We start from the raw sequence: 27,169 nt of genomic DNA on the forward strand, positions 1-27,169 counted from the left end.
GGGCTCCTTTGCTAAGCGATGATAAGCAGAATTTCCATGTTCCCTGCATAATTAATCCATCTTTGCCTCTCTTCATGCCAACTCTGCCGTTATCGCCGGCACATGCCTGAATTGCAAAAGAATCCTCTCTTCAATTGGAACTTATTGATATTCGGGGGGAGGAAAAAAAAAAGGCTGGAAATCCTCAAATTCAAGCCACAGATTGTTAAATGGATTAATTTCGCGGCAATCGCGAGCATCTAACGCGGGGAGACAGGCAAAGCAAATTGAAAGTATCTCCTGTTTGTGGAGTTTTAGTCCCAAATGATAGGGTTTATTGCCATGTTTTTCTCCCCCCCCCCCCCTTCATCCATAGTCAGAAATTACCATTTATTTGCATGGCATAAAATACTTTTATATGGTTGAAAATTCAGAGAAATTCCTTTCAATGCCTGTCGTCGGATTCGTGATAACAACTTCAGCTCCTCACATCTGGACGCTTTTGATACTGGCTGAAAGGAAATGTCTGAATATTTAATATTTTTATCTGTTTTCATCGATGGTTTTGCCATTAAGGAGGGCTCTGCTGTTTGCATGCAGCCTGGCAGATGTAGATTTATTTCCTGAGCTGTCCACAGGCCTGCCTTTCTGTGAATAGATTGATGCATTTTTTTTTCCTCCCCATTTTGCTTTGCACTGATGCTTCTGCATATGTAATAAAACAGCAGACACACTTTTAAAATACATCAACAGACTGTATTATAGTGCTGCGTTTGGATGTGGGTCGTCTGCTGCTGGTGCACAAATGGAGAAAGGAGGGAGTGGGGGTGGTGGTGGTGGTGGGGGGGGGGGGGGGGTGGTGAATTATATTTGATACACATATCAAATATAATTTACTTGACCTCATAAAAATGAATAATGTGAAATCACAGGATGTGGAAACAGACGGGGTGCACACAGCAGCAGAATGCACATGTATATTTATTTGGACACTTGGCTTACAGAGCACTTACTTACATACAAACAGAGATGCACTGAAACATGCACACTGCCAAATGTAGTGCACATTTCCACTGATGATTTATAGCCAGTACTTGACCAAAGTCGTAGCAGATGCTTTACCTTTAGAATGTTCTACAACTTCAGAAAGATTTAGAAAAGATTTAGAAAAATATCAAATAAGATAAATTCAAGATGTGTCTGTGATTTTTATTCGGACATCTGCTACTCAAGAGCAAATAGGTAAGAGTTAGATATAGTATTGACTACAAAAAACGCATTTCTTTATTGTCTGCAGGGGTTACACAGAAGTTTCATGTAATAGGGAATTGTGAGAAGTGGTTCTGTTCTACATTGTGCAGACGTCATCGTTCACATCAAACCCACAGTGACCACGGGAACACCAGTGTCATCAGTTCCCTTTTCGTCTCACTTTTAATTCAGTTTTAAACAATACATATATTTATACAGATATTATTTTATTACAAATGTCTGGTAGAAAACAAGCTTATTTCCTCATGGATATGTGAATTTGGTTAAATGTTCATGGAGGCATGCCCTCTACAGGCGGCCTCCCCTCGCCGTCCATGTAACATAAACATGTTGTTATTTGGGTGGAAATGAACCGCTTCTAACAAGTACGGATATTTACGATTATAATCCGCAAAAAGGTTTGCTTATCCCCTGGAGGTGTCACAATCTCAGCTTTTGACCACATGAAAAGACAGTGGGATTAGCAGTGAAAATATACTGCCCCGTGGTTCTCTCCTCCTCCTGTGCCTTTTTTTTCATTCAAGGCGCGCTGCATGTTGTTCTACAACTCCCGGCGTGGTGAAGGAGGGAGACGGTCCTGGACGACGGTGCAGAGAGAGGAGCCTCCCCGGAAAAGGAGCTGGCGCCGAGGCCTCCAGGGCCGCGGGGGGTTTTGGCAGCTTAGCCAGCGTTAGTGGGCACTCTCTCAGACATCTGTTTGCTCACTGCTGCTGGAGCTGCTGGCTGGATGGATGGATGGATGGAGGGGGGGGGGGGGGGGGGGTTGTGGTGGGTGAGGGTTGGAGGGAGGGAGGAATGGGATGGGGGGCTGGAGCTGTCAGCCACAACCCGGCTTTCGGAGTCTTACCGGTAACAGCAACTCAACATTTTAGTCTGGACTCGTATTGTCATGTAATGTCATGTGAAGGAGCGCTTTACTTGCCATGAGTTAAGCAGGTTTTTATTTTATTTGTATTGTTGTTGTTTGTATTATTTGCCTGTATTGGGATGCAAGGCTACAAAGAATGTTATAATATTACACACACACAAAAAAAAAAAAACTGCTCCCAGTTGGTGTTTTTTTTCCCACTCCGACCCTTAACAGTGATATATGTGCCACAGCCATCATGCACCCCACATCACACACACACACACACACTCTGACAGTCCTTGCATCCTCTGGAGACAAACCAATCCCCAACAGCCAGAGGGTGACACCACAGCCGGCAAACTCATAACACCGATGTCCAAGCCGAGCTGCTGAGCCTGCTCGCCCCCCCCCCGCTGCCCCCCCTCAACCGCTGGCTGTCACTCCGACTCCACCGGACACGTGTGATCCACAAAAATGTTTCAAAAGCAACATCAACCCGGTAATGTGTCATGCCAGACAGCGCAGCGGCTCACCACGGCAGTGTGAGAGGAACACTGCAGCTGTTAGCATGGCAAGAATTCAATGTTGTTGTATTTTGAACATCTGGGAACACCTGGTGACGTACTGCGCAAGGAGATTTAGGACTCAAGGACTTTGGATACGTGTTGTGTTGAATGCCTTTGTTACGATGCAATCACGCGTCACCTAGGGGCCGTATAAAAATGATCAGGGGGAGTCAAGGGTCAGAATGTTGGAGTCTGGTCTTTATTTAATTTTTGGTTCAGCAGAATTATTTTTTATTATTCCGATTTGTTTTGTTTAAAAAACAAAATCAAGCGTTTATGTAAAAAATGAGATTTTATTTTGCGTATAGGTGCCACATATGAACTGTCCTTTCTGCTGAATGAGGAAAAAATGTCCTTTCTTATCAGGGGTCTATTATGCTTATGAAAATAATTTAGGATCAATATGCCAGCTCTGAGAAACCGAATACATGCAGATATTTTAAGGTCATATCTCTCCATATCTAGTGTGAGCAACAGTAAAGTAGTGTTAAAAGTATGGCTCACATATAGTCAGCTAACAGGAGACCTGTGAATTCCACTACTGTTTAAACTGGAGGACAATATTGGAATACTTTTTACACGTATTAAAGGGAAATTGATTTGTACCGATTCAATATAATTCGAGATATTGTGAGGAAGGTGGCGAAAAGACTATGAATAATTCCGCCGAGGGTCTTGAATTTTCATTTGCATCTAAATCATTTTGGTACAGTCTGTGTAATGTAAACACGGGTATAAATTACAAGTGCCACCAATATTAGGAAACTGCAACATGTTTATTGCCACAAATGAGAGAAATTCCCTTTTAAATTGACTGTAAAATGCCCATCATAACCATGACCCCCCCCAAAAATCAGCCAATGCTGTCAATAAATAACCGCATCACTCCACAAAACTTCATCTATTCTCGTTATTATCATAGCATCCACATGTTGCTCTCAAGAAACGTTTTCTGGCTCTGAAAATGAGACTCACAGTTTGCAGGGGTGCAGTCGTACCTGAAGTCCAACAAAAGGACTTGGGGGCGTGCCAATGAAGCCCCTTTTTGTTCCCAAGCATATTTCCTTCAACAATGAACACGGTGAAGCCACCAGACAGCCCACCTCCGCTGCCACAAACACTGAATGGCAGTCCCCAAATGTGACTTGGCAGTTCTAATCAAATGATTTAGCGCATTAAATCAACCTTTACCCTTTTAATCAGATTATGCAAGTGCACTGCGCAGCATCTCCACAGCATACAGTACCCTAACCTATTAATATGACCAACCTTGTGTCAGTGATTTCCCTCGCGATGGAAACAGTATCATGTTAATTATCACAACCATCTGGTCTGAGCAGGGGAGGAAAAAAAAAGAAGAAGAAAAAGAACGAAGCTTTCTCTTCCTCTCGCAGATTTGTACCTGTCAATCAAAGGCGGCTTCAAACAAGCCACTGGGGCTCGGGAACAGCCGAGAAGAACCACGCACTGGTCTCAGAGGATTTAGGAGTGGCGTTAAATTAATCTGCAGCTGGCAATTTGACTCCCCTCTCTCACTATGTTGTTGCTCTCACCACAAATCATTATTGATTTTGGTGCTGGCTCCCTAATATGGCCGGTAAAGTATATTGATGGATGCTTAGGATGGTGATTTCAGAGAAGCCAATGAGATGGCTTGGTTTTAACCTTCTAATAGACGCAAATGTAATTTTTATTTATCGTTCTCCACAAAATGAATTATCAGTTGGCTAATTGTTTACCTGATTAGTTTTGGGGTTTTTCTCAAAAAGAAAATCACACAGAAGCACAACTTTAATAATTGCGTGTAAAAATGCTTGTCAGTTTCAGAAAGAAAAAACACTTTAAAAGTTGACTTCAACTAAATAAATCTATATCTGTACTGCTTAGTCGACTATGACTATTTGTTGCTTTTGAGTGGATAATTGTTTCTATGATAAGAAACTCTCACCATACAAACTGCATTGTGACAAAGCTTTTTCAAAGCTTTCCTGTTTTGTGACTATCACTGAATTCACGTTTGTTCGGATGCTGAAAGAAGAAAGAGAACTTGGAAGAGCTGGGGGTTCGTGGGGGGGGGGGGGGGGGGGGGGAAGACAGACAAGGAGGCTCGTGAGACAGATGCTCTCCTCAAGGTGAACCAGCGCTGACCCGTCTGCCACATAAATTATTCTGTAGTTTCAGACTCCATTCCAAAGTTGTGGAATTGGGTTACGAGATAATTTCACAGGCCACTTGCTTGTCTTCCTTGGCAGTCCAACTGGCTAATTGAAGGGAGTGATTTCCAGTTTGGGCAACTACTCAGAACATGGGAGTCAAAATCAGAACGATTTAAAGGCCCTCGCTTCAGCTCTCTCTCTCTCGCTCTGTCCCTCTATTTATATATTTGGAATATTGTCCTCATCCATATGCAGAGTAATTGTAAAAAATAAGTAGAAAAAAAGATTGACAGTTTATAAAATATGGATAAAAAAACAAAGCAGTAGAATCTGAAATCCACTTTGTGCTCATTAAAATATATTTTGAAATAAAAGTTTATATTGAAGGCTTATGAACGCAAAATGCACCTTGCAGGTTTTCATAGCTGTAGAATAATTTCAGATAGTAGATTGTATTACTGAATTACAAAAAAAACTTCATGTTACCTCCATCTGCTTTTTGGCTGGGAGGTCAAAACATTTGAGGTCATGGCATCTCAATCCAGATCAACTCTCAGAGTGCATTATGGGGGAATGAGTGGCTGCCACCGAGCTCATCTTTACTGTATTTAATACAGGTTTAGATTTGGTGGATGATAGGACGAGGACCACGTGCTGCGTTAAATGACCCTGGTAATTCCAAACGGCTTTTTTTTACATTTTTGAATGTACACAATAAAAAACAGTCGATTTTTTTATGGGCCTGCAAATGTGTTTTTTTTTAATTATTTTTATTGTTAGAATCATTGTGACTGTGATGCCAAACGAGCTCAGTTTATCTTAACCCCGCATATACAAAATACGTGCGTGCGCTAATTAAGAGCGGCGCTAATTAATAACTGGAAGTTCAAGCAACTGTGGATCAAGTGAAGTTCACCGAGCTGCGGCTACGGTACCCGGGGAGGAACAAACCTTATCTTCAAACAAAAGCGCGAAACGCTCTCACCTCCCCAGTCAGTCCGGTCGGATAGCGGCGAAGCGCAGCCTCATCACGGAGAACGGCGCTGAGAACAGAGAGAGAGGGAGGGAGCGAGAGAGGGGGGAGGGAGAGAGAGACAGCAGGACAGAAACAGGGAGAGAGAGAGACGGAGCCAGAGAAGCGAGAAAGATAAAGGAAAGACAGACGGAACGATAGACTCGTGCGTTTTTAAAAAAAAGTACCGGTGCCCTCTTCTTCTTTTTCTTTTTTCTCAATTTCCGTCAGACACTCACACACTCACACTCACACACACCCGCAGACACGAAAACGAGAGAGAGAGAGAGGGAGTGAGCGAGCGAGACAGGGAGAGAGAGAAAACAAACCCAAACCGGCTGCTTGGATGAACCAGAACCTATCGATCTGTCAGTACTACACCTGGATTCGCTGACCAGCCGCACAGCAGGCATGTCCCGCAGGAAGCAGAGCAACCCGAGGCAGATCAAACGTAAGTTGTCTTTCTGTTTGTTTGTTTGTTTCAACGTCGTCTTTATTCTTGTGGTACTTGAGAAGTGACCGCCGCGCGGATTCGGCGGGCGCTCGTGCGACGGAACCCGTCGCGGTCACCGTCACGCGCGCGCGCGCTCCCGGTCTCCCGCCGCAGACACATACCTGCGTGTCTTCTGAAGGGATCCGGGGTTTACCCCACGGAGCAGCTGGCTGACCCCCCCCCCCCCCCTCGACCCAAAAAACCCCTTTTCCCCATTCACACCCCGGCCAAGTTGGGACAACGTGTATCTGTATATACATATTTGAAGTTGTTCTGTTGTCTGATGGATGCGACTATTATAGTTGATCAGAAATTGTGTGCGAGACTGTGGCTCGAGTTTGACCGCTCGCCATTTATTGCCATATTTAATGTGATATTTATAATACGCAGCGAATCTGTAGCACGAGGCTTTGAGATTTGTCTTTAAATGTTTTTAATTGTAGCATGTGGGATACACACACACACACACACACTCCCAACTCCTTGGTGTGCGTTTCCCTTTTCACTCACACACACTCGCTCACTTGCAGGTGTAAATTCGTGCACACAAACACACTTTTTTCTTCCTCCTCCTAAACTCCAGAGTAAAGCACATGCACATATCGATGCACAGCTGTGCACGCTGCTCTGTTGAAAGAGCCAAAGTGTGGCAAGTTGTAACTGGCTTTAAATTTGGATTTAATTGAACTAGATGATAATAGCTCAGTGGAAAGTGTCGATACTGATGATCACATTTCTCTCTAATTTTAAAAGGAAATTTTGGACATTGTTATTTGTCTTTGAGGCCCATAAATATTCATATTAAAGTATAATTAATTCTGAAGTGTGTCACATTCACAATGATGGATAATAGAAATATGAAATGTATATTTTTTAACTTCTCTTTTAAACAACTTGTCGTAATTGTAGTGGTTTCAAATAGACTGGACATAATTCTTAATTACGTGGGGATTTGCAGACACAAACACACACACACACACACACGCACACACACAAACATACTTTCACATCTCAGACCCAGCTGACATCTGAGTGTGTGTACACTGTGTGTGTGTGTGTGTGTGTGTGTGTTCAGTTCGGCCTCTGTATGCTGCTGCTGTCACTACATTGTGGTTACCCAGGGGTCAAAATATCAAACATCTTCCACCGATGTGTCTTGCACTCACGATAATGTCTGTCTGTGCTGCGAGACATTACGGGGAATTCAGAGCTACGGCAGCATTCGTACATGCGTGTGTGGGTGTGAATGCTTGCATGTGTGTGCTCACACGAATGCATTAAGGAGGACATGTTGGTGCAAGTGCTTTTATTATTACTTTTGCATGACACTGATTTTGACAGTCGAGAGACTTCTGTGTCTTTGTGTCTTGTTTTTGCACACATCTATTATTGCCTAAACGCTTACATATTTTTTGCTCGTACTTTAAAAGTTTTTTTTTAGGCATCTGGTTTTTAAGGAGAGATAATTAGGATTTATTTGTAATATTTAAAATTCACTGCACATTGCACTACTCTTTTTTTATTCTTTTCTTTTAACATTTTATAATCAACCATTTTTCTTTTAGAATATAAGAACAAGGGGAGTCAATGTATTTTTTCCAATGAATGAATCCTGTTTCCATTTCTCAAACATCTCCGAGCCGTCTGGGAACGGCGTAGCCGCCCTTAACTCTGCATTCGAATAATTCTTTGTGCAGAAACACCCTTTTTGCTTTCATTGCCTTTGACTTTCGTGTTTGTGTTCATTGCTGGCATCCACGGCGAACCCGCCGCCGCTTCCCGTCAACAAAGGAGCGCGGCGACGCCGTGACGTGATAGGCCCTCAACTCGTCCACGGGCCAATCCCGGCGTAGCGCCCCCAAATTTTTGTTGTCGAGCAAGAAGGAAGGGCGACGTCTGTGCGTTGGCGCCTTTCGTCTTTGTGACCCCCCCCCCCCCCCCCTCCCCCCCGTGCTCGTGTGACTCGGTATGTCATGTGTAAACCATGTTGTTAATATGGAGGCCCGTGTGCAGTTGTATAATCAAGCCCTAGCTGGAAGAAGGTCACAAGGAGCCCGGTTCCTCCAAGCTACCCCGGGAACTCTGGGAAAGAAAAGAAATGCAAAAAAAAAAGAGGAGAGGAGCAGAGGAGGCACTGCACAGAAAGTCAGCACAGACATTCTAAAGGACAAAAAGGTTGTTGGGCGCAGCCGCCCCCCCCCCCCCCCCCGTCCCTCCCCACACTCACACCTCCTGCATACATTGGACCGTTATCTAAAATTGTGATTTATGCAGTATTTTAATATTTTGCTTATTCTTTCCCCTTGGGTGCTCTCTGAGCGGCGATAAAAAGGCGATGCTGAAAGAGCACCATTAATTTGCTCCGATGACTGGGGAGATAAGGCCAGATAATGGGAAAGATAAGCCGGGAAGATATACCATCAGAAAACCCAGATTATTACCATTAAAATTCCAGCCCAGCAATCTGCAGCTGGCTGATAATTCCTTCTCCGTTTCCACCACTTTGGATGATAAGGCAAAAAATAGTCACTCAGTGCTCCTTGATTAGGCTGCCTGGATATCCCGATAATACACTGATAAATTATGTATTTTCCCCCCTTGTTTTCTTTCCGTGAAACGTTACATCTGATTTCTTTTTATATATAAATATATATATATCGAAATAAATAACTATATGTTCCCGGCCCCCTTTCTGTATCCCCCCCCCCCCTCCCTTCATTGCTTTTCCAAGGGGGGAAAAAAAGCCCCATACACTTTTATTGTAATAAGAGTTTGATAGGAAGAGGAGATAGCAGGGGTGGTGTTTTGTGTGGGAGCACATATCAATGTTATCGGCCCATCTCCCGGGGCCAGCTGCTAGCTGCTGTTGTTTTTGGCCTTATCACCCCGTGCCAATATGCCAATAAATTGCCCCCGGATTGTTAGCCGCTCCAAAAGGCGGGGTCGCCGGAATTTGACAGGGATGATGAAAATATTGCCGATGCTCTGCGGATTGCGATTAGCTGCTAGTAATGCGATGTGTGAATTCCACCAAGCACCCCCACACCCCACCACTCCCCCCCCCCCCCTCTTTCCTCCTCGCCTCTCCCCGGCGTCGTGCCGTACCTCCGAAAGGACAGTTGGGGGCGGGTGGGGGGGGGGGAACATTTTGATGCTTAATAGGAAGGAAAGATATGACCAGGCTGAATTGAAACCACCACCCCTCAGAGTAATTTTTCTGCAAAATTGCCACCCCCAGAGTCCCCCACCCCCAAACCCCACAGTGTTAAAAGTGGAATCTGGATGATGTAGGGAGCGTGCCTCGCTCAGGGTTTATGGGTAGGCGGCGGAGCGGCCCTCTGAGGCCACACGGGCGCACGTCTCATGTCAAATGTGCTTATTAAGCTGACTTAGTGCTCTCCCACCGTCGCCATCACGCTGCTCTGCCACTGTAGCTTTGTACAGCACGAGTCCCCGCGGCCGACCACTATGTGTCTTACTGCCCCCCCCCCCCCCCCCACCTCACCTCCAAACCCCCCAGCCCAACCAAGGCCTAATCTACTGGCGCGATAGCCATCTTACATCTGTAAAGCCGGCCCGCTGCACTGCAGTAATGCCTTTTTGGGGGTTTGGGCTTATTTATTTATTTGTTTTACCCATAATACCTTGTGGATAAAGTGGGAGCAAGAACTAGTGGCGCTTTTTCCTACTCCGTCTTATTTTTATTTTTTTTTCACAAAAAGACTTTGACTTTTGAGGAGTGCGAAGCCAACGGTTTGTTTATTTGTAACTGTTTACTTGTGTTTACACTGACAACCGTCGTACTTTAAATCTAATATACTGCACGACGCACAACCCTTGGGTTTGTATAAATAGGTCGCCGCTTCTCTCAACTAGTGCGTTTGGAACTGAACGACAGCCAAAGAAGATCCTCAGCGAGAGCTAGAAGTCATCTTTTTCTTTCCTTTTTTTTAGTTTTTGTTTTCTGTATCGCGGCGAGCATTTTTTTTCCCATCTCCGCTGTGCGGTTAATCTCTCCCACTCCTTCGCATAAGGCCACTTTATGTAACGTCAGCATGCTGTTTACCATATCAGGTGACATTTCTATCTTTGAGGGGCATTTATCAGAGGCAGATTACAGTTGTAAGGGATAAGGGGAGTGTTTACTGAATTCACTGCCAACATCCTGTATCCTGAATGTGTGTGTGTGTGTGTGCATACATCAATGCATGTGTAGCATGTGGGACGACCCACGCGTCTTTAGCAGAAGGGGTCAGAGCTGTTCGCTTGATCTGATTTTCTTTTTTTTACTACAAATATGCTTTCTCATATACGTCGGGCGTCGCCGTGGGAGAGGTAGACGCCACGTTTCCACCCGGGGCCCGACCATCGCTGGCGGCTCCGGCAGTCAGATGTTTCGGGGGTGTTAAAAAATAAAGAAAGAGAGAAAAATGTTTGCATGCCAGCCTCCTCGGATATTTAAGGGGGTTCCTCATTCATCGGGTGACAATTGCCGACTTGCCTCTCGTGTTCCTCTTGTTGATTTCTGTCAGAAGAAGAATGGTCCCTGAATGCCAACTTTCCCTCAAACATCTGTTCCCTGCCAATAACAGCTTGTGCCATCGCCTCGTCTTAGCTGAAGGATCCCCGATTCCCTCCCCACTTTTGACACAAAACAACAATGCAGATGAATGCCGTCTCCTCATAATGTTTGAAAGAAGTGTTTTTTTTTTTTAATCTATTGTGTTCTAAAAGTACCATGTTTCTTGTGCACAGAAAGTGGCTGCTTATGTCACAAGCTCGAGCAGCTATATGGAGAGGAATGTATGGCAGCTGCTGCTTCCTTTGTTGAGATCGGTCTCTGTGTGTGCGCGCGTGTGCGTGTGTGTGTGTGTGTGTTTGTGTGGTGCGTTGGACGAGCTGTGGTTGGCAGGCGGTGGGCTGACGGTTCCTGATGATGCCCTCTGTGTCGCTGTGGCCTGCGGTGTGAAATGTGGGCAGTGTTGCTGCCGAGGTGGAGGTCACTTCCTCGCGCCGCTTCCTCTTTATCTTCCTCTTTCCTGAATTCCACCGCTATTATTCCAATAAGGCGCCGCTCAAAGCTGTTGTGTTTTTTCTTTTTAATTTGGGCTGCGACTATCGATGTGAATAAAGTGTGAATTTCAGGAAATATGTGCAAAAAGGCAAAAAACGTGCCAGTGCTGTTTATTGCTGGCTGTGTTTCCCCGACCAGCGCCCCTCTCTGTTTATTTAGATTTGATATCAATGACTCCCATTGAGGCCCCGGGTAACAATTGACTTTCAACCTGCTTTAAGTTAATGGCCTTGTCTCTTGCTTGTACGGATCAATAATGGTATTAATTAATCACCATTATCAAGGGCGGGATCTGGTTCCATTTGTTGTTACATCAGCCAAATATCAATAGAGAAAGTGGACTCCCTGATCGTCATGGCAACTTCATCTCTTAGGTCAAAGAGAGTTTATCTTATCTTGCTGCCGAGAGTGGCAAACTGCTTGGGAATCTAGTTTAGACTCAAAGATCATCGATTGAAGCCGCTGTCTTTTTCTTTTCTTTTTTTTTCACCCCCGCCTTGTTGTTTCGGCAGAGAGAGAGAGAGAGAGAGAGAAAAAGAAGACAACAACAGAGAAAAGGCAGCATTCTAATCACAACAGAGATGTAAGATTTAAATATTGATGTCCAAAGGCCTCTACAGGCAAAGAGGGCCTCTGGTCTCGCTCTTCTTCAAGTACGTCCTTTTAAGACCCAGACAAAGCTTTGATTATCACACGTGTCACTTCGAGGATGTCTGTATGTCTGCAGGGGAGGATTCAGTTGTCCTGCAGCCACTGACACGGAATCTGAACGGCTCACGCACTGCATCCTGGGTATTTTCTGCGTGCCTCAGACCCCAGTCGCCAAGATGTCGATGTACTTAGTTACTTTACACGACTCCAAAATAAAGAACCCGAGCTGGTCTGCTTGTCTGGGCTGACTGCGATTTAGCTGATGCTTGGATTTAAAGGTCAATATTCTTTGATGCCAACACCAGCGTGTTCAGGACGCAGACTACTGGGTGGACGAGTGAAGTCGTGGTCTACCTCCTCGTGGTCTACCTCCTCGCGGTCTACCTCATCGTGGTCTGCCTCCTCGTGCTGCACAATGCTCCTCAGGGTCGGAGCAGGGAGCAGGGCACTGCCAGCTTTTTCTCTTCTTTTTTCTTCCTCTTTTTGCCTCCGGGACACAATTGCCTCATTTAACATTCTCTATTTGGCCCCTGCCAAGAGGGGAAATAGCCAGGGTGAGTAAGAGAGGCCGCCGCACATCATGAATTCTCCTTTCATTTAACTTGTTCGCCCCGGTGATGCACACGGATCAGCACCGGAGATATTGCTCAATTAAGGGGATTTCTGAGGTCGCTGGCGAGGTATTGGCTGCATCATGGATATGGATATTGGGTTTGTTGCATGTGCACGATGCTTTGACGTCTCCCCGGCCCGGAAGAGGAAACAGAACTGGGCTGCGCCACGTGCGAAGAGCGCAGTCTGTCAGTCTCACACTGCAACTTTTGTGCGTGTTTTAAGACCCTTTTTGTTAATTGCAATTGAATTAGCCACCGCTCATCAAAACGTTTTCATGGCGCCTGTCAGGAATTGATATTAAGGTTTTGACTGAATCTTGGACGGGAGAACAGGGAAACGGGGGCCCCGTGAGGGGTGTGAGTCACGCTTTAGCGGGGGGGCGTCGTCACAATGCGTCGTGTGCAATGTACGGCAGACTTATTGGCCAAGCCTCCAGATTGACTTCTAAACCATCAACAGTTTCAGCCATGAAAAATAAACAAAAAATCATGAAATGGTATTTTTTGTTGTTGTCTTAATGGATGATAATAAGAGGGGATGATTTGATGAGCAGGTTAAGAGCTGGCACATCCGAATAGCTGTTCAGTGTAAATCTCTGGCTTGGCAGGAATTACTGAAGATGTGTGTGTGTGTGTGTGTGTGTGTGTGTTGGGGGGGTGAGCAGAACTTTTCTATGGGATGAAATGCAGCCGGCTCCATAGTTAAGGGACGCATGGCGGCGGCGGATTAAGTATCAAGCCTTTCACTTCAATTTGTACATCAGCATTTTGCTGCCAGGCGGACGGCCGCGGCGCCCAACTTAAAGGCCCCGCTGGAAAATCGCTAATGACAAAGCTTTGTAAACAGATAAACAAGTTATGTCAAATGTGCTGGAAATATAGAAACAAACTCCACAAACGTGGTAAGGCTGGAAAGAAAAAAAAGAGACCGAAATTAGTCCATGTTTTGATTCGCGCCATCGCGGAAAGACGCCAGAGCTGTTGACAGCGCGGCTTACGCGTGGCGTGATCGGAGGCCGTGCGTCTGCCTGCGTGTGATTAGCACTCAGGGGGGGGGGGGCGGCGCCCCGCAGAAATAGGATCGATTAAACCTGACCTAGTGGTCCGGTCTGATTGGACCAGGAGGAAATATGTATGAAATCAGCATATATATATATATATATATATATATATATACAGTGGCGAAAGGAGTGACGTGCTGCGTCTCCTGCTTGTGATTATTTCAAAGCCGGCTTTATGAAGTGTCAGAGTAAACATCCAGAGACAGAAAGCCGCTATTATTTCAGAATCAGCCAATTTTCTCTCTCTGTGTATTCCAGAGAATGCTTATCTGGTAATTACTAAAAAACTGTTGACATTGAGCAAGTGCTGTAGCCAACTAAAATGTCTTTTTTTCTCTTCTCTCTTTTATTTTTTTGTCTTATGATATCAGATTGGATTTTTATCGTGGGCTCACGCATTCCTGAAAAACAAAGATAAACGGCTCAAACTCCTTATTTTCACCCACGAGTGTGGAATTAAGAGCCTCATCCAAAAAAAAAAAAAAGAATGATCATTACATCCTGCATTCATTTCTGTGCTGATAATATTTGTTTCGGTTTAAAATGTGCCGGATTCTTCTGAGACATTTTGCCATAATCAAGTTTTTTTCCCCTTAAAGCTTGAGAAACAGGATAACAACTGGGTCAGAATGATAAGCCCGGGCAAAACAGGGGGGAAAGAGAGAGAGAGAGAGAAAAAAAAGGCCTCCTCTGATGGACGAGCAGAAAATCTGATTGATTGATGTCTGCCGGCTTGCCCCCATCACACGCCAGTTGACAGTTAGTTTGGGATCAGATGATTTGGCTCTTTGAGATTGGGGTGGAGGGGAAGCTAGGCAAATGTGAAGGACACAAAGGTCAACGGCTCCTCCCCCCCCCCCCCCCCCCCCCCCGCAATAGCTTGCTTTGACACACTGTAATATGTTGCTAAGCTTTGTGGCAGCGAGGACACATGGTCATAGTTTGTACAGTAATATCCTATTGCTGTAATCTCACAAGGAGTGATTGAAAGTGCTGGGGGGGAAATCTGCGATAGAGGTGGGGTGGGGGGGGGCGGCGACCCGTTGACATCATCAGCTGCCGCCGTGGACTGGCAGATGTCTCCTGACTTGTTTGAGCTGAATCCCCCCCCCCCACCCCACCCCACCCCCACCCCCCCGGTGGGACTGAAGGGGTTAAGCGGCGGCTCCGGCTCGGAGTGGATCTGTTATTGCGAGCGGGATCTGATAAGGCGGCACCGCGTTATGAGTTCGTGCAGCAAAGAGGGCCAAAAAAATGGAATCTGCGCCATTGTGGAGTGTCTCTTTCTCCGTGGTTTTTCGTGGGCTCAGAAGGGGTTGGTGTGTGTGTGGGGGGGGGCATGGAGCAGTGACAAAGGATGATTGGATGCATGTTGTAAATAAACAGACCAAGTTTCTCAGATCGCACGGCACTAAGATGAAGTGACAAGACTTGCTCCGGGTTTGACCCCACGTGGCAAAACTAACAGCTGGTTTAGGTTTAACCAAAACAAACTGAGACGGTGGGTCCCCTAGGTCTACAGCTTTTGAGGGAGGGGGGGTGGGGGGGGGGGCTCTGCAGACTTATGAGATGGCATAACACGGGCCTTTGGGTGCTCCGTAGTGATGTCTGTGCTATTACACAGAATGAGAGCCCATCTCTAACACACATAACAGACATGTCCATTAGCTTTGAATGGGGCTGCTTTCAAGATCAAGGTCTCACTTGTAATGAAGTGTCTGTGCAAATGCAAGTCAAATTCTACTATTGTAAATCGCTGGTTTTAATCAAGTTTTTTTTTTTTTCTTTCCTCGAACCGAAAGAAATGTAGACTCCATTCAGAGCGGCTAACCGAACAATTAAAAAAAAAAAACCCATAGAGGATAATCCGAAGACAATCCCCATCCAAATGGAACCGGACATCATTTAGGGGGAAGGAGACAACAACTCTTTGTTTGTTTGAAGTGGCTGATATGACAACCTTCTTGTCAAAGACTCGGGGGCCAATAAAAGGGATTTGTAATTACCATAATTATCTCTTATATGTTTTCACCTAATGATGTCCATTAAAGTGCCTGAGGCTCCATTTGGAGGCTGCCTCTCGCTGTAGGATGGCGCCGAGTCACAATGCGCGAGCGCGAGTAATGAACTTCTTTCATCAGAGATGTTTATCGGGGCCGTGCTTTGGCGGGAAGGGGGGGGGGGGGGGAGAAGAACAAAATGATGTACTTCAGCGTTTTGTTACATTTGGATTATAACAATTCTCATAGTTCCCACTTATCTTTCAAATTTCCTCTGCATGTGATATGAACCCCAATTGGCTTCATGTCTAAACAGGATGGCGGTGTAATCTGGGCCGCGGTTCGTTTCATGTAAAACATCTCATTTTGTGGCTTAGGCTGGTGGCGGCCTTATCGTTACATAATTCGCTGCCCTCGCCGGCGCCATTTTCTTTGTGGCAATTTATTTAAATTCCCCCATGTTTATATATTTCCTGTCTTCCTTTCATTCGCGATGATTGCCTTTTGTGGGTTCAAAGGCTCATCTCGGAGACTTTCGGTAACTTTGCGGATAGGGGTTGGCACCGTGGGAGGACGACGGGCGGTGGGAGGAAAAGCCATTTTGTTGGAGAGCAGGAGAAAGATGGCGCGTCAGTGCATGTCCATCTCCGTCTCCGGGGGGTCGAGCCGAGCGCGATGCCCGCGCCTCGGAGGACAGGCCCGTGCCTCGGCGAGTGTGCCGTCGGTAGGAACTGCCCTCCCACCCCCCACCCACCCACCCACCCACCCACCCAGTCCTGCATGCGGCTCTGCTCCCGTGGTTGCTTTTGGTCTTTGTCCGCCCGCCTATCAGCATATCAGCAGTGTCTCTGAAGGCCGCTTGTATAATGCACCATTTATGGCTTTGTGGAGGGAGATGGCGGGCGGGCAGGCGGCGGAGTGGCTCCGGGCCTTCCCCTCGGTGAGTGGATTAACGGCGGCCCGCTTTAGCGCACACTGCCGCGGTGTGAAATCGGCCCCGCTTCGGGAAGCGGCGGCTAGGAGGCTCCCCCCCTCTCCCTCTCCCTCTCTCCCTCTCTTTCTCTCTTCCTCCCTCTCTTTCTCTCCATTTCCTCACCTCCATGCAAAGCCTCTCCCAGCCATCTGTGAAATGTGGAAACTCTGTGTCTAAGTTGAGTTCAGATCCCATCCCCTCCGTCGAGCTGAGGCCAGGAAGCAAATGGGCAGGCAGTCGGCGGAGGGAGGTGTGGGCGGGGGGGGAGGGGGGGTTTGCAGGGGCGGATGGGGAGATGAGGAGGAGGAGGGTGGTGGTGTGGGGGGGAGGTGGGGAATCAGCTCACTGATGTCGTGCCGCCTGTGCAGGAACCCTGCCTGTTCTCCGCGGGCGAGTTGGAGGAGGGTCCGGGCCTGGGTGCCGGCCGAGAGATCTCTGGTTCCTGCTTGCAGGTCCAAATCCCCCCTCTGCGCGTTTGTGTGTGTGTGTGTGTGTGTGTGGAGGCGAGACGGTGGCACAGCTCCCCTGAGCCCATGCCCAGTCCTTTGAAGATAAGATGGTGATACAGAGTCCCTTTCGGTACGTCGCTAACCGATGGTCTTTGTGCGACACACATGCCTCTCTCCATTGGAGCCCCCCGGCTAAAACACCTATGGTCTTTACCGAGACGAATGGGCCGCGCCGCCGCGGGTCAAATTAGATTATGAATGGGTGAAGAAATCCTAGATCGGGTGTCTAGGATAGTTCCCACACCACCACCACCGCCATTTCATGCTGATAACGTATGGACTTCTGCTGTGGTTGATATTGTATTTCTATTCGATTCCCCCCTTTTAAGAAGAATTACTTTTCCTCAAACAGTCAGAATACTTTTTTTTCCTCTGGTTCTCCATGGCAACCCGTTGTCATCTTAACTCTGCTGATTTCTCTGGCATCCGAGCCGTATTGCTCTTGATCACTACAGCTTTTTAAGCATGTTCTCTCCATTTATAAGCACATTTTGTGGCACTCGCGGGCCCAATTCTCCCACTTCTGGCTCTCCACAACAGCTTTTCACAAGAGCGGCCATCATAATCAGGCTTTTGAATTATGAACTCAATATTCCCTTGACTTTTTTTCTCTCTATCCTGTGGCTTTGGGGGTTCTGATCTGTGCATAATGTCTTGTGATTGCGTGGCATTATGGCGGTTTGGAAAAGCCGAGCGGAGGGCCGGCCACGCATCATCTTTCCGTAGACAATGCGGATCTCTGTGTCTCTCTGAGCTCATCAGGGATGGGGCGTTGATTGCTTTTTGATACCCCTCCAACGTGGATGAGGTCCTGCATACATCAGCTAATTAGAATGTACTCAGAGTGTGTGTGTGTGTGTGTGTTTGTGTGTGACAGACCCCACAGTCCTCATCAGATCCTCAGCCCAAGTGCTCCAACCACACTCACTAAAGGCTTTATCAAACAAGAAGAAAAAGCTATACAGAGCAGGGCCATGTGTGGGTGGGATTTGATGTCAGGGTGAAAATAAAAACCACAGGAGTGATTCCAGCTTCTGGTTTAACCCCCCCCCCCCCTCCCCCCCTCCCTTTTTATAAGCAACACATGTGAGGAAAATCCGATGACAGCTGTCCAGGTTTCCAACTCGCCACCGCTCCAGACCACATACCGTACGGCGTGCGCGGCGGCGGGGGAGTGAACTTAGTCCCTCTGTTGCTAATGACGGGGTTGCTTTGCTAGAAAGCTCTGAATGGGGGCAGGGGAGCAAGCTGAAGCAGCTAATTGGGCTGCGCAAATGAGCGAGTATCGTCCCGCGCACCTTGAACATATTAAGTTTGGCTTTTCCAAATACTCCCCCTGTAGCTCACACGCTGTGATCTGTGCTCAGGTGCCGGGGACCCTCTATATATTTCATAAAGGCATCCTATTACACCCCCATGGCTTGTGGGGAACGCAGCACTGTGGTCTGGTCCCCAAGCAGCAGAGAATAAAGTGTAGGACATGGCACTGGAACAGAAATCTAAAGAGCCGTTTCCTCAGGTAATCTTGACTTGGATCTTAATTCCAATAAAAGTGTTTTCTTTTTAAGTTTTTTTTTTTCCTCCTCTCCAACAGCGTGAGCCAGATCCGAGCCTGAACACTCCACTCTGTATTTCAGCGGTCATACTTTATTGAATATCATTTCAGATAAGGGGTGTAATCCTTTGGGTTGAAGTATATTGACCAGCTCGACGATAGCGATATTCAGTGCATGTCCCCGTGTGACAGTGGTAAATAACGATGTGGGTCGTCTGCTCGGCCAAAGGACGCGGGGCCGAACTGCTCCGTCTGAATAGATGGACAAAGGTGCAGGTAGGTGTTGCTTTGCTGCTGTGTATCCAGAGTATTAAAAGTAGTAAAAGTATTCAGAGCTACTTGGAGTCAAAGACGGAAAAGGAGAGGCCCGTGTGACTGACGTTGGCGTGGCAACACAAGCAACCAGCCCCACAGCTGTCATCAGATTTCACTCCAAGTTTTTGCTTGATTGTGATTGGTAGACACGACTGCGTGATGTCACCTCCCCCCCCCGCCCCCCTCAACCGCGCCCCACCAACTTCAAATCACTGGGAAAAAAAGCACAAATGAGTCACAGTGAGTGGTGTCCACCAATCCAAATCTGCAGTTCAACTAAAAAATGGAATCAAATGAATCAAACGGAAGTGTATGAAAAGAATATACAGCAAATACAGTCAAGTATACTATATAGTATAATACATACTTCACACTAGTGAATAATCTAGATGTAAACATTGGGACACTGTGACAGTGTTTGCTGAACAAATTTAATGATGTTGTTTCCGTTGCAATTACATTCTTATCATTTATTGATTCAAATTCTAAACTGGCATTTTTCAAATGTCCATGGAAATTACATTTATTTGACCTCCATTCAATTAATATCAAACTGTACTAAAACGGTGTGTGTGAGCCGGGTCACTCAGGTCAACAGGACGCCGTTCCACGGACTGGGCTCCTTCCCCCAGAGCAGAGCCGCCCCCCCCCCACATTCGTCAGGGTTTGTTTTATCTCCCCTGGACAGATCGCCCCCCCCCCCCCCCCGCAAACCCCCTCGCTGACCACCGATAGTCCAATAAGACTGCAAGGGAGCATCACCTGGAGGTAGAATTGTGGAGACTGAAACACAACTTTATGTTTCTCGTTCTCTCGGTGTGTGTGTGTGTGTGTGTGTGTGGGGGGGGGGGGGGGGGTTGGGGGGTTGTGTTGGACCGTTTGCGCGAAAGTTTCGTTGTGAAACTAAAAGGTTACGGGTTTAGCATCATGAATCATGAATAAAAATGCAAATGAATCTTTGCTTCATTTGAAGAAAAAACACAGTATATAGAATGGTCCAAGGCTGCAGTGGAGCGCGTGCGTCTAAACAGAAGAAAGCAAAGCGTCCGATTGCCTCAGCCCACAGAAAGGGCCGTGTTCCCTCCCCTTTGGCGTAGAAGTAGAGACGGGTTTCCTGTAAAGACAAACATGAAAAGGCATCACCCAGAGTTCTTTGGGCACCTTTCTCTCGTGGTGTGTGTAGCGCACTCCTCCCCCCCACCCCCCCGGCTGTCTGACCGCCGTTTGAAGTCAGCAATATTTACTTTTCAGTGGTTCTTGCCCGTTGCGTCTCTCTGTCGCCCTTTAGAAGCGGTTCACTCTCTCTGAGGAAGCGGCGCGAGTTTGGGGACATTTTGTTCGCCTGTAGACCGGCGACGAGGGAATCATTTGTTGCCAGAGGGGGGTGGGGGGGGGGGGGGGGGGCGTAGATTGACAGGGTGGAGGACAGGGAGTGTGGGATGGTTTAAGGGAGAGCCTCCGCTCGGACCTGCTGGGGTGCGATCTCACCAAAGCTCCTAGTGCGGGCCAACTACAGGCCCCCCCCCCCACGCATTTACGAAACCCCCAACCAAAAATGGCAGAGGGTAGAAGAGAGAGAGAGAGAAAGGTGCCAGACAAACACATGCAGCCCAAAAGTGATCTTCCTTTCATTTCATTCAGAACAACGTTCGGTATTACACTTTTTGAGAAGAATACAAACATGTTTCTCGAAAAAAAGGTGGAGCTCTTCTCACCACGGTGAAGGAGCTCCAGGTAGGAGCTCCCCCGATATCGAGCTCCTTCCCCATCGAGCTCTTTCCACATCGAGCTCCTTCTACATTGAGCTCCTTCTACATTGAGCTCCTTACACATCGAGCTCCTTCTACATCAAGCTCCTTCTACATAGAGCTCCTTCTACATCGAGCTCCTTCCACATCGAGCTCCTTCTACATAGAGCTCCTTCCACATCGAGCTCCTTCTACATAGAGCTCCTTCCACATCGAGCTCCTTCTACATCGAGCTCCTTCTACATAGAGCTCCTTCCACATCGAGCTCCTTCTACATCGAGCTCCTTCTAGATCGAGCTCCTTCCACATCGAGCTCCTTCTACATAGAGCTCCTTCCACATCGAGCTCCTTCTACATAGAGCTCCTTCCACATCGAGCTCCTTCTACATCGAGCTCCTTCTAGATCGAGCTCCTTCCACATCGAGCTCCTTCCACATCGAGCTCCTTCTACATCGAGCTCCTTCCACATCAAGCTCCTTCTACATCGAGCTCCTTCCACATCGAGCTCCTTCCACATCGAGCTCCTTCTACATAGAGCTCCTTCCACATCGAGCTCCTTCCACATCAAGCTCCTTCTACATCGAGCTCCTTCTACATCGAGCTCCTTCCACATCGAGCTCCTTCTACATAGAGCTCCTTCCACATCGAGCTCCTTCTACATCGAGCTCCTTCCACATCGAGCTCCTTCCACATCGAGCTCCTTCTACATAGAGCTCCTTCCACATCGAGCTCCTTCTACATCGAGCTCCTTTTACATCAAGCTCCTTCTACATCGAGCTCCTTCCACATCGAGCTCCTTCCACATCGAGCTCCTTCCACATCAAGCTCCTTCCACATCGAGCTACTTCCACATCGAGCTCCTTCCACATCGAGCTCCTTCCACATCGAGCTCCTTGCACATCGAGCTCCTTCCACATCGAGCTCCTTCCACATCAAGCTCCTTCTACATCGAGCTCCTTCTACATCGAGCTCCTTCTACATCGAGCTCCTTCTACATCAAGCTCCTTCTACATCGAGCTCCTTCTACATCAAGCTCCTTCTACATCGAGCTCCTTCTACATAGAGCTCCTTCCACATCGAGCTCCTTCCACATCGAGCTCCTTCCCCATCGAGCTCCTTCCCCATTGAGCTCCTTCTACATAGAGCTCCTTCCACATTGAGCTCCTTCTACATCGAGCTCCATTCCCAGTGTTATGTAGTGTGCGTCTCTCCTTGTTCAGAGGAGCACACGGTTCTGCTCCTAATGGCATTCTCCAGTGGGGGTGTGTGAAAGCTGCTCCTACTCTCTGGGGGGAGGTTGGTGGGTACGCTGGCGAGAGCCGCCCCGTTATCAGCGCCAGATGCAGGTTGACTTCAGACTTTCAATAGAAGGTAAAGAGAGAGAAGAGGAGGGAAATTAATGAGAGCCATAAAGCCGGTAGGATAAATAATTAGCCAACTGCTCCTGAGATCCGTCCCGTCATTAGCGGCTGCAAATAAAATCCTCCTTGCAGAGTTTATTCGTCAAAACTGCAGCCTGGTGGCTCTTTCTTTATTTTTTGTTGCAATGGCATGTGTGCATTGCTTTCCTCTGTCAAGCCACCACTTTGTGGCCAGAGGCATTGCTCCGCTCACTAAACCTGCTCGGCGAGGGCAGACAGACTTAAAAAAGTCTTTTTAATCAAACACGATTCAGTGGGATCCTTCGTGAATCACCTGGATGTCACATCCGTTTCCGGAAACCTGCGGGACGGTGCTTTGGTGGCTTTGTGCACGCCGTGCCTCAATGATGCCATTTCAGCGCGCTGATTGCTACCTCGCGGCGACCTCGTCGGGATCAAAGCTAATTTTTGCTGCATTAGAAGGACACTTTGTGCCAGCGTGCCGATCTGGAGTGTTTACACGCGCTTCACTCCCTGAGGATTTGGTATTACCGTTGTCACACTGTATGGAGCGCCGCCACTCGCATTGTTCTAATGCTCCGACCGGTAGATTTGAAGAAAAAAAAAAGAAAAAAAAAAAAGAAGAAGAAGAAAGAAAAGGGCTGAGCAATCAGCGAGAGACTTACATTATCCTCCGGTCTTTGATCGCTATTCATGTGTCTGGGCAAAGTAATCTTCTCCTCTAATCGCATTCACAGATATAAATAAACAAGTAATGCTGCGAGCACACGAGTGAGCACCCAGAGGATTATGGTAATTTGTGGATAAATAAAGGTGTTTAAGAAAGAAGGGGGGAAAAAAAACAGACTTTTTAGTAAGAGAGAATAACGATTGTCAGTCGGTGAACCCAGAGAAATAAAAATGATGTCCGGCACCAAGTGACGATCTTCTAATGTCTTTTTGGCAGATTTACATTTAGATCACTGTACTCCATAAGAAAAATTCCCCTGGGAATAATTTCGATGATAGATACTTCAGTATTTGCTCACCATGGATCAACAACTCAGAAATAAAAGCCCCAACTACTCAAATCAACGCGCCCATGTTGCCGATTTATTTTTGGGACATTTTATGTTGGGCTCTTTTCTTTTTTTTCTACTCATCTCAGAAATCAATTATGTCCTCTCCCCAAATGAAAGGCTAAAAAAAACCTAGTTTAAAGTCAGCCCGGCTCGCCTTTGACACGGCGCATTACAAAGCGAAAGCAAAATCACACTGCATACCTGATCCATAGCGCAAAAAAAGCAAGGGGCGAAAAAACAACCCAGAAAGCCTTTGAAATGGATCGCTGGGTTGGATCCAGTCTGGCACAAGTCGTGGCATTGATGGCACAGCCCCCCTGGGCGCGGGGATGCTTGGCCCGGACAAGACGGTTGCTGGGCCCCGTATCAGTGGGCACTGGCCCATCCTGCGGGAGCTCCTAAGCCATGCCGTCTGAAGAAGAACTGATGGGGTTGGCAGCACACATGGGCGTAGAAAAAGTCCCGATGTTATCGGCCTTCGGTCGGCGTCGCAGCAGCTTCGGCGGGCTTCACAGGGAGGGCGGAAGGGGGTGGAAGGGGGCGAGGGGGCGGGGGGGGCGGATGGAGAAATTAAGGACCCTGCTGCAAATTGACTTCAAAGCAACGAGTTCCCTTTTCGTCCCACGCGCGGCCGCCCCTTCATACACAGCCCAGGTGCCCCCATCGAACAGCGCACCAGCGCTTCCATCTTCCCTACCGGGTGGAGGTGACAATTTGTTCTGGCTAATTGGACGCGTTGGACCTCCCCCCCCCCCACGTGCAGCATCAGCCCATCGCAAGCGGCATGAATACGAAGAGCTTCAGACGCCACTGTTTCATACACACAAAAAAAAATAAACCCCCAGACAGGAGGTTGACAGGCGCAACAGTTTTTCGGTAATAGTTAGTTGATAACCATCCACCGGGGGTAATGAAACTTCCACCTTTGATGAGAAGTTGAAAAGGGAGCGTTCCACTGTTGGCTTGGCAGAACATTAGACGTGGCCGCGGGCGGGGGTGCAGGGGCAGGCGAGGGATGGAGCTGCTTTAATAGGGCTCATCCAGAGGTGACGGGAGCACGGCGTGCACTGAACTGGAGGTGTGAGCCGGGCCTGCCAGTACATATCTTTTGTCTTTCATTATCTTTATTTCCTTATTATTTTAAATGGCCAGCGCGCGCGTGTGTGTGTGTGTGTGTGTTTTCCTCACTAGAAGCTTTTTTGATATCCATTTAGATTGGAGCTTCATTAAAAAACCTCAGACAATGGAGTGACTTCTAATTAAGAAACGCCGCATCTGGCCCCTGGCACCCTATCCCGTTGTTCCATCTATTTTGCTGGGGAGAATTCATTTGTTTCTTAATTAAGAAAAACACCAATAGCGTGAAAAATCTGCTTATGGTACCTGAATCCTAATTAGTTAAATAGTGAGGGGAAGGCGAAAACACATTCCAGTAGCCCTAGAAATGAACTCGGGAGCTGATAAAAATGAACTAACTAGCCTTGCATAAATCCCGAGCTGGGGAGAAAGTGTGCCATCATTATGGCTAAGACAATATGCAAACTATCTTCAAAGAAATCAAATTGCCGGAATGTTTTCATTTGCATGCATTAACCATTAACATAATGAGGAGAAGTGACATTGGACCCGGATTGTGTGTCTGTTCGGATTGATAACTCTGCTGCATCTGCAAATAGTCGCCTGTGCAAAATTATGCCAGCAGTCAAATCAGTGTTGAACTGTGGAGGGAGAGGGAGAGTGATGGAGAGACTCGGAGGGAGACACAGACACACGGGGACAGGGAGGAGAGAGAGTGGAGGCTTTTTCCTTTTTTTTTCTTCCATCAGGGAGCTCTGTGCAAACCTGCTGCAGTGTTGAATCGGAGCCATCATCCTCTGACAGCTATCCTTAAACAGGAAGGGGGCCGCGAGTCATTGTCTCTAAGGCTCTGTGGCAAGCTGCTGTGCGCGCGTGTGTGTGTTTGTGTCTTTGGGAGGTGGGGGGGGCAGGGAGAGGGATGCAGAAGGAGGGTGCACCCATGTGGCTTTCCAGTGGGCACACTTCACACTCGTACATATCGGACACGCGCACACAAACCCGGGCATGTCTGTGTTGTGCCCCCCCCTTCCGCAACAAAAACACACACACACACACACATCGGAGTGCTTCCAGGATACCAAAGGCTCACTTATCTGTTCCGTAAAGACTCGCCACGTTGGCGAGTTGGCGGGCAGCTATCCAAATGCGCTGTGTGTTTCTCCCCCCCCCCCCCCCCCCCCCCCCCCCCCTCCCCGACTGCAGGCGGCACGCGGAAAGAACGCCGAAACCGTCTGCAATATTCAAAACATGCTACTTCCCGGGATCAGCCTCTTAGGTCAAATTATTCAATTAAGTGTCTGTTTATTACTGATACCAAAGCCGGGTGGCGCTTCTACTTATCACCTTTTCTGCAGATTGGTGTTCTCTCAGAATACCACCATAAAGATTGCCTTGGCTGTAATTAAAATGGCACAGAGACAAATTTGGCGCCGGGGCTAGGACACGGGGAACGGAAAGAGGTAAGGGAGCGGGGGTGGGTGGGCAGGGGGGGGGGGGGGTTCAGGGGCCCCTCTCTTTCGTCCAATGAAAAAGTTAAGGCTGTGAACGCGGCGTTTGTTTTAGTTTTGCAGAGAGGATCAGGTACGCGAAGAGCCATCTCTGGTGTGGGGCCAATAATGCAGAATTGTTTCACGGTTAAGGGGTGGGGGGGGTGGGGGGGGGGGGTCTCCGTTTTCTCTGGCTGTACGGAGGCGGCCACAGTGTTGTGCAGCAGGGGCGTTTCCGATGCCGTCCGGGCTGGCGCCCACCGGCTGGGCCCCCCCCCCCCCGCGCGTTTGATGAGCCGTTGGCAGGCGGCGGGGACACGTGTTCCCCGGTAAAGGTACCTTCCACCGCCTTTGACTCCACAAGGCTGGGTGACTTCTCTGGGGAAGAAAATAGCAAGGAAATCAAAGCACCAATAAGCTGAGGGTGTTAAGACATGAGACAGAGGGAGAGAGACATGAAAACGCAAAGAAAAGACCTGAGCGACTTTGGATTTCGACGGAATCTTCACGCGCTCTCTGACAAAAATGAAAATTTGCATTGTTATCGCAGATAACCGCTGATGTTTTTACTCGGTTGTACATTTTTCCTGAAATATGTAAAATGTAAACCGAGCCTCCAACGATTGCCTTAATGACGGGGATCTTGTGTTTTTTTTTTTTTCTTCCTTCTAACCCCCCCCCCTCTACCACACAACCGCGGCCTCAGAATGGCGTCTTAGCGGGCTTTCTCGGTGCAGGATGTCTGATATCTGAATATTAAAAGGGAGTTTCAAGCTCATCTGCAAATGTGATTTGCACATATCACACTTCTCCAGTCGCCGAGCTGCTTCGTCGCCAAGCTTCTGAGCAAAGACGGCCGGGGAGGGGAGAGGGGGAGAGGGGGTGGGGGAGAGAGTGAGAGACAGGGGGGGGAAAAAAAGAAAAGGGAAAAGATGCACATATGGGTTGCTATTGATGTATTCCATTTCTGACCTAATTTAAATCCCTGCCAACGAGCTCATATGCATACTGTACATTTGCTAAATTACTGAGTGTAAACCTTGCCTGCACGCCGAGACAGGTGTAAACACCAGTGCTTCCATAATGCACCGCCTGTAAATAGGATGATCGCGCCATGCTGCAATAGAGCACAAAATAATTTGGACATCATTTTGATGCCTGAGGGGCCCGGAGGGAATGCCCTCCAGAACGAAAGGTGGCCCATTGACATGCTATACACGCCAGGATATAATTATGGCTGCCTGTCTTTGTTCCTCCCGAGCTTCCTCTCAGAGCACTTGTAATTTGCTTGTGATTTTTTTTTTTTTGGAAGAGGAGGGGGGTGGGAGGGGGGG

The 27,169-nt window shown here is 47.6% G+C and overlaps 1 protein-coding gene across 2 annotated transcripts in view; it reads left to right on the plus strand.

Annotated features, from left to right (window-relative positions):
* Positions 1-5,795: 5,795 nt before the first annotated feature.
* The window catches only part of zfpm2a (zinc finger protein, FOG family member 2a), a 102,515-nt gene continuing 81,141 nt past the window's right edge, over positions 5,796-27,169 (plus strand). The window contains exon 1 of one of the 2 annotated variants that reach the window (XM_037454432.2): positions 5,796-6,286. In XM_037454432.2, the coding sequence (XP_037310329.2) occupies positions 6,247-6,286 (40 nt within the window). In that variant the 5' untranslated portion in view covers positions 5,796-6,246. The remainder of the gene's footprint in view (positions 6,287-27,169) is intronic. The other variant, XM_037454431.2, reaches the window with a different exon arrangement.

This window comes from Pungitius pungitius, chromosome 11 (genome assembly GCF_949316345.1).
Source record: "Pungitius pungitius chromosome 11, fPunPun2.1, whole genome shotgun sequence".
In the NCBI taxonomy this organism is placed as follows: Eukaryota; Metazoa; Chordata; class Actinopteri; order Perciformes; family Gasterosteidae; genus Pungitius; species Pungitius pungitius.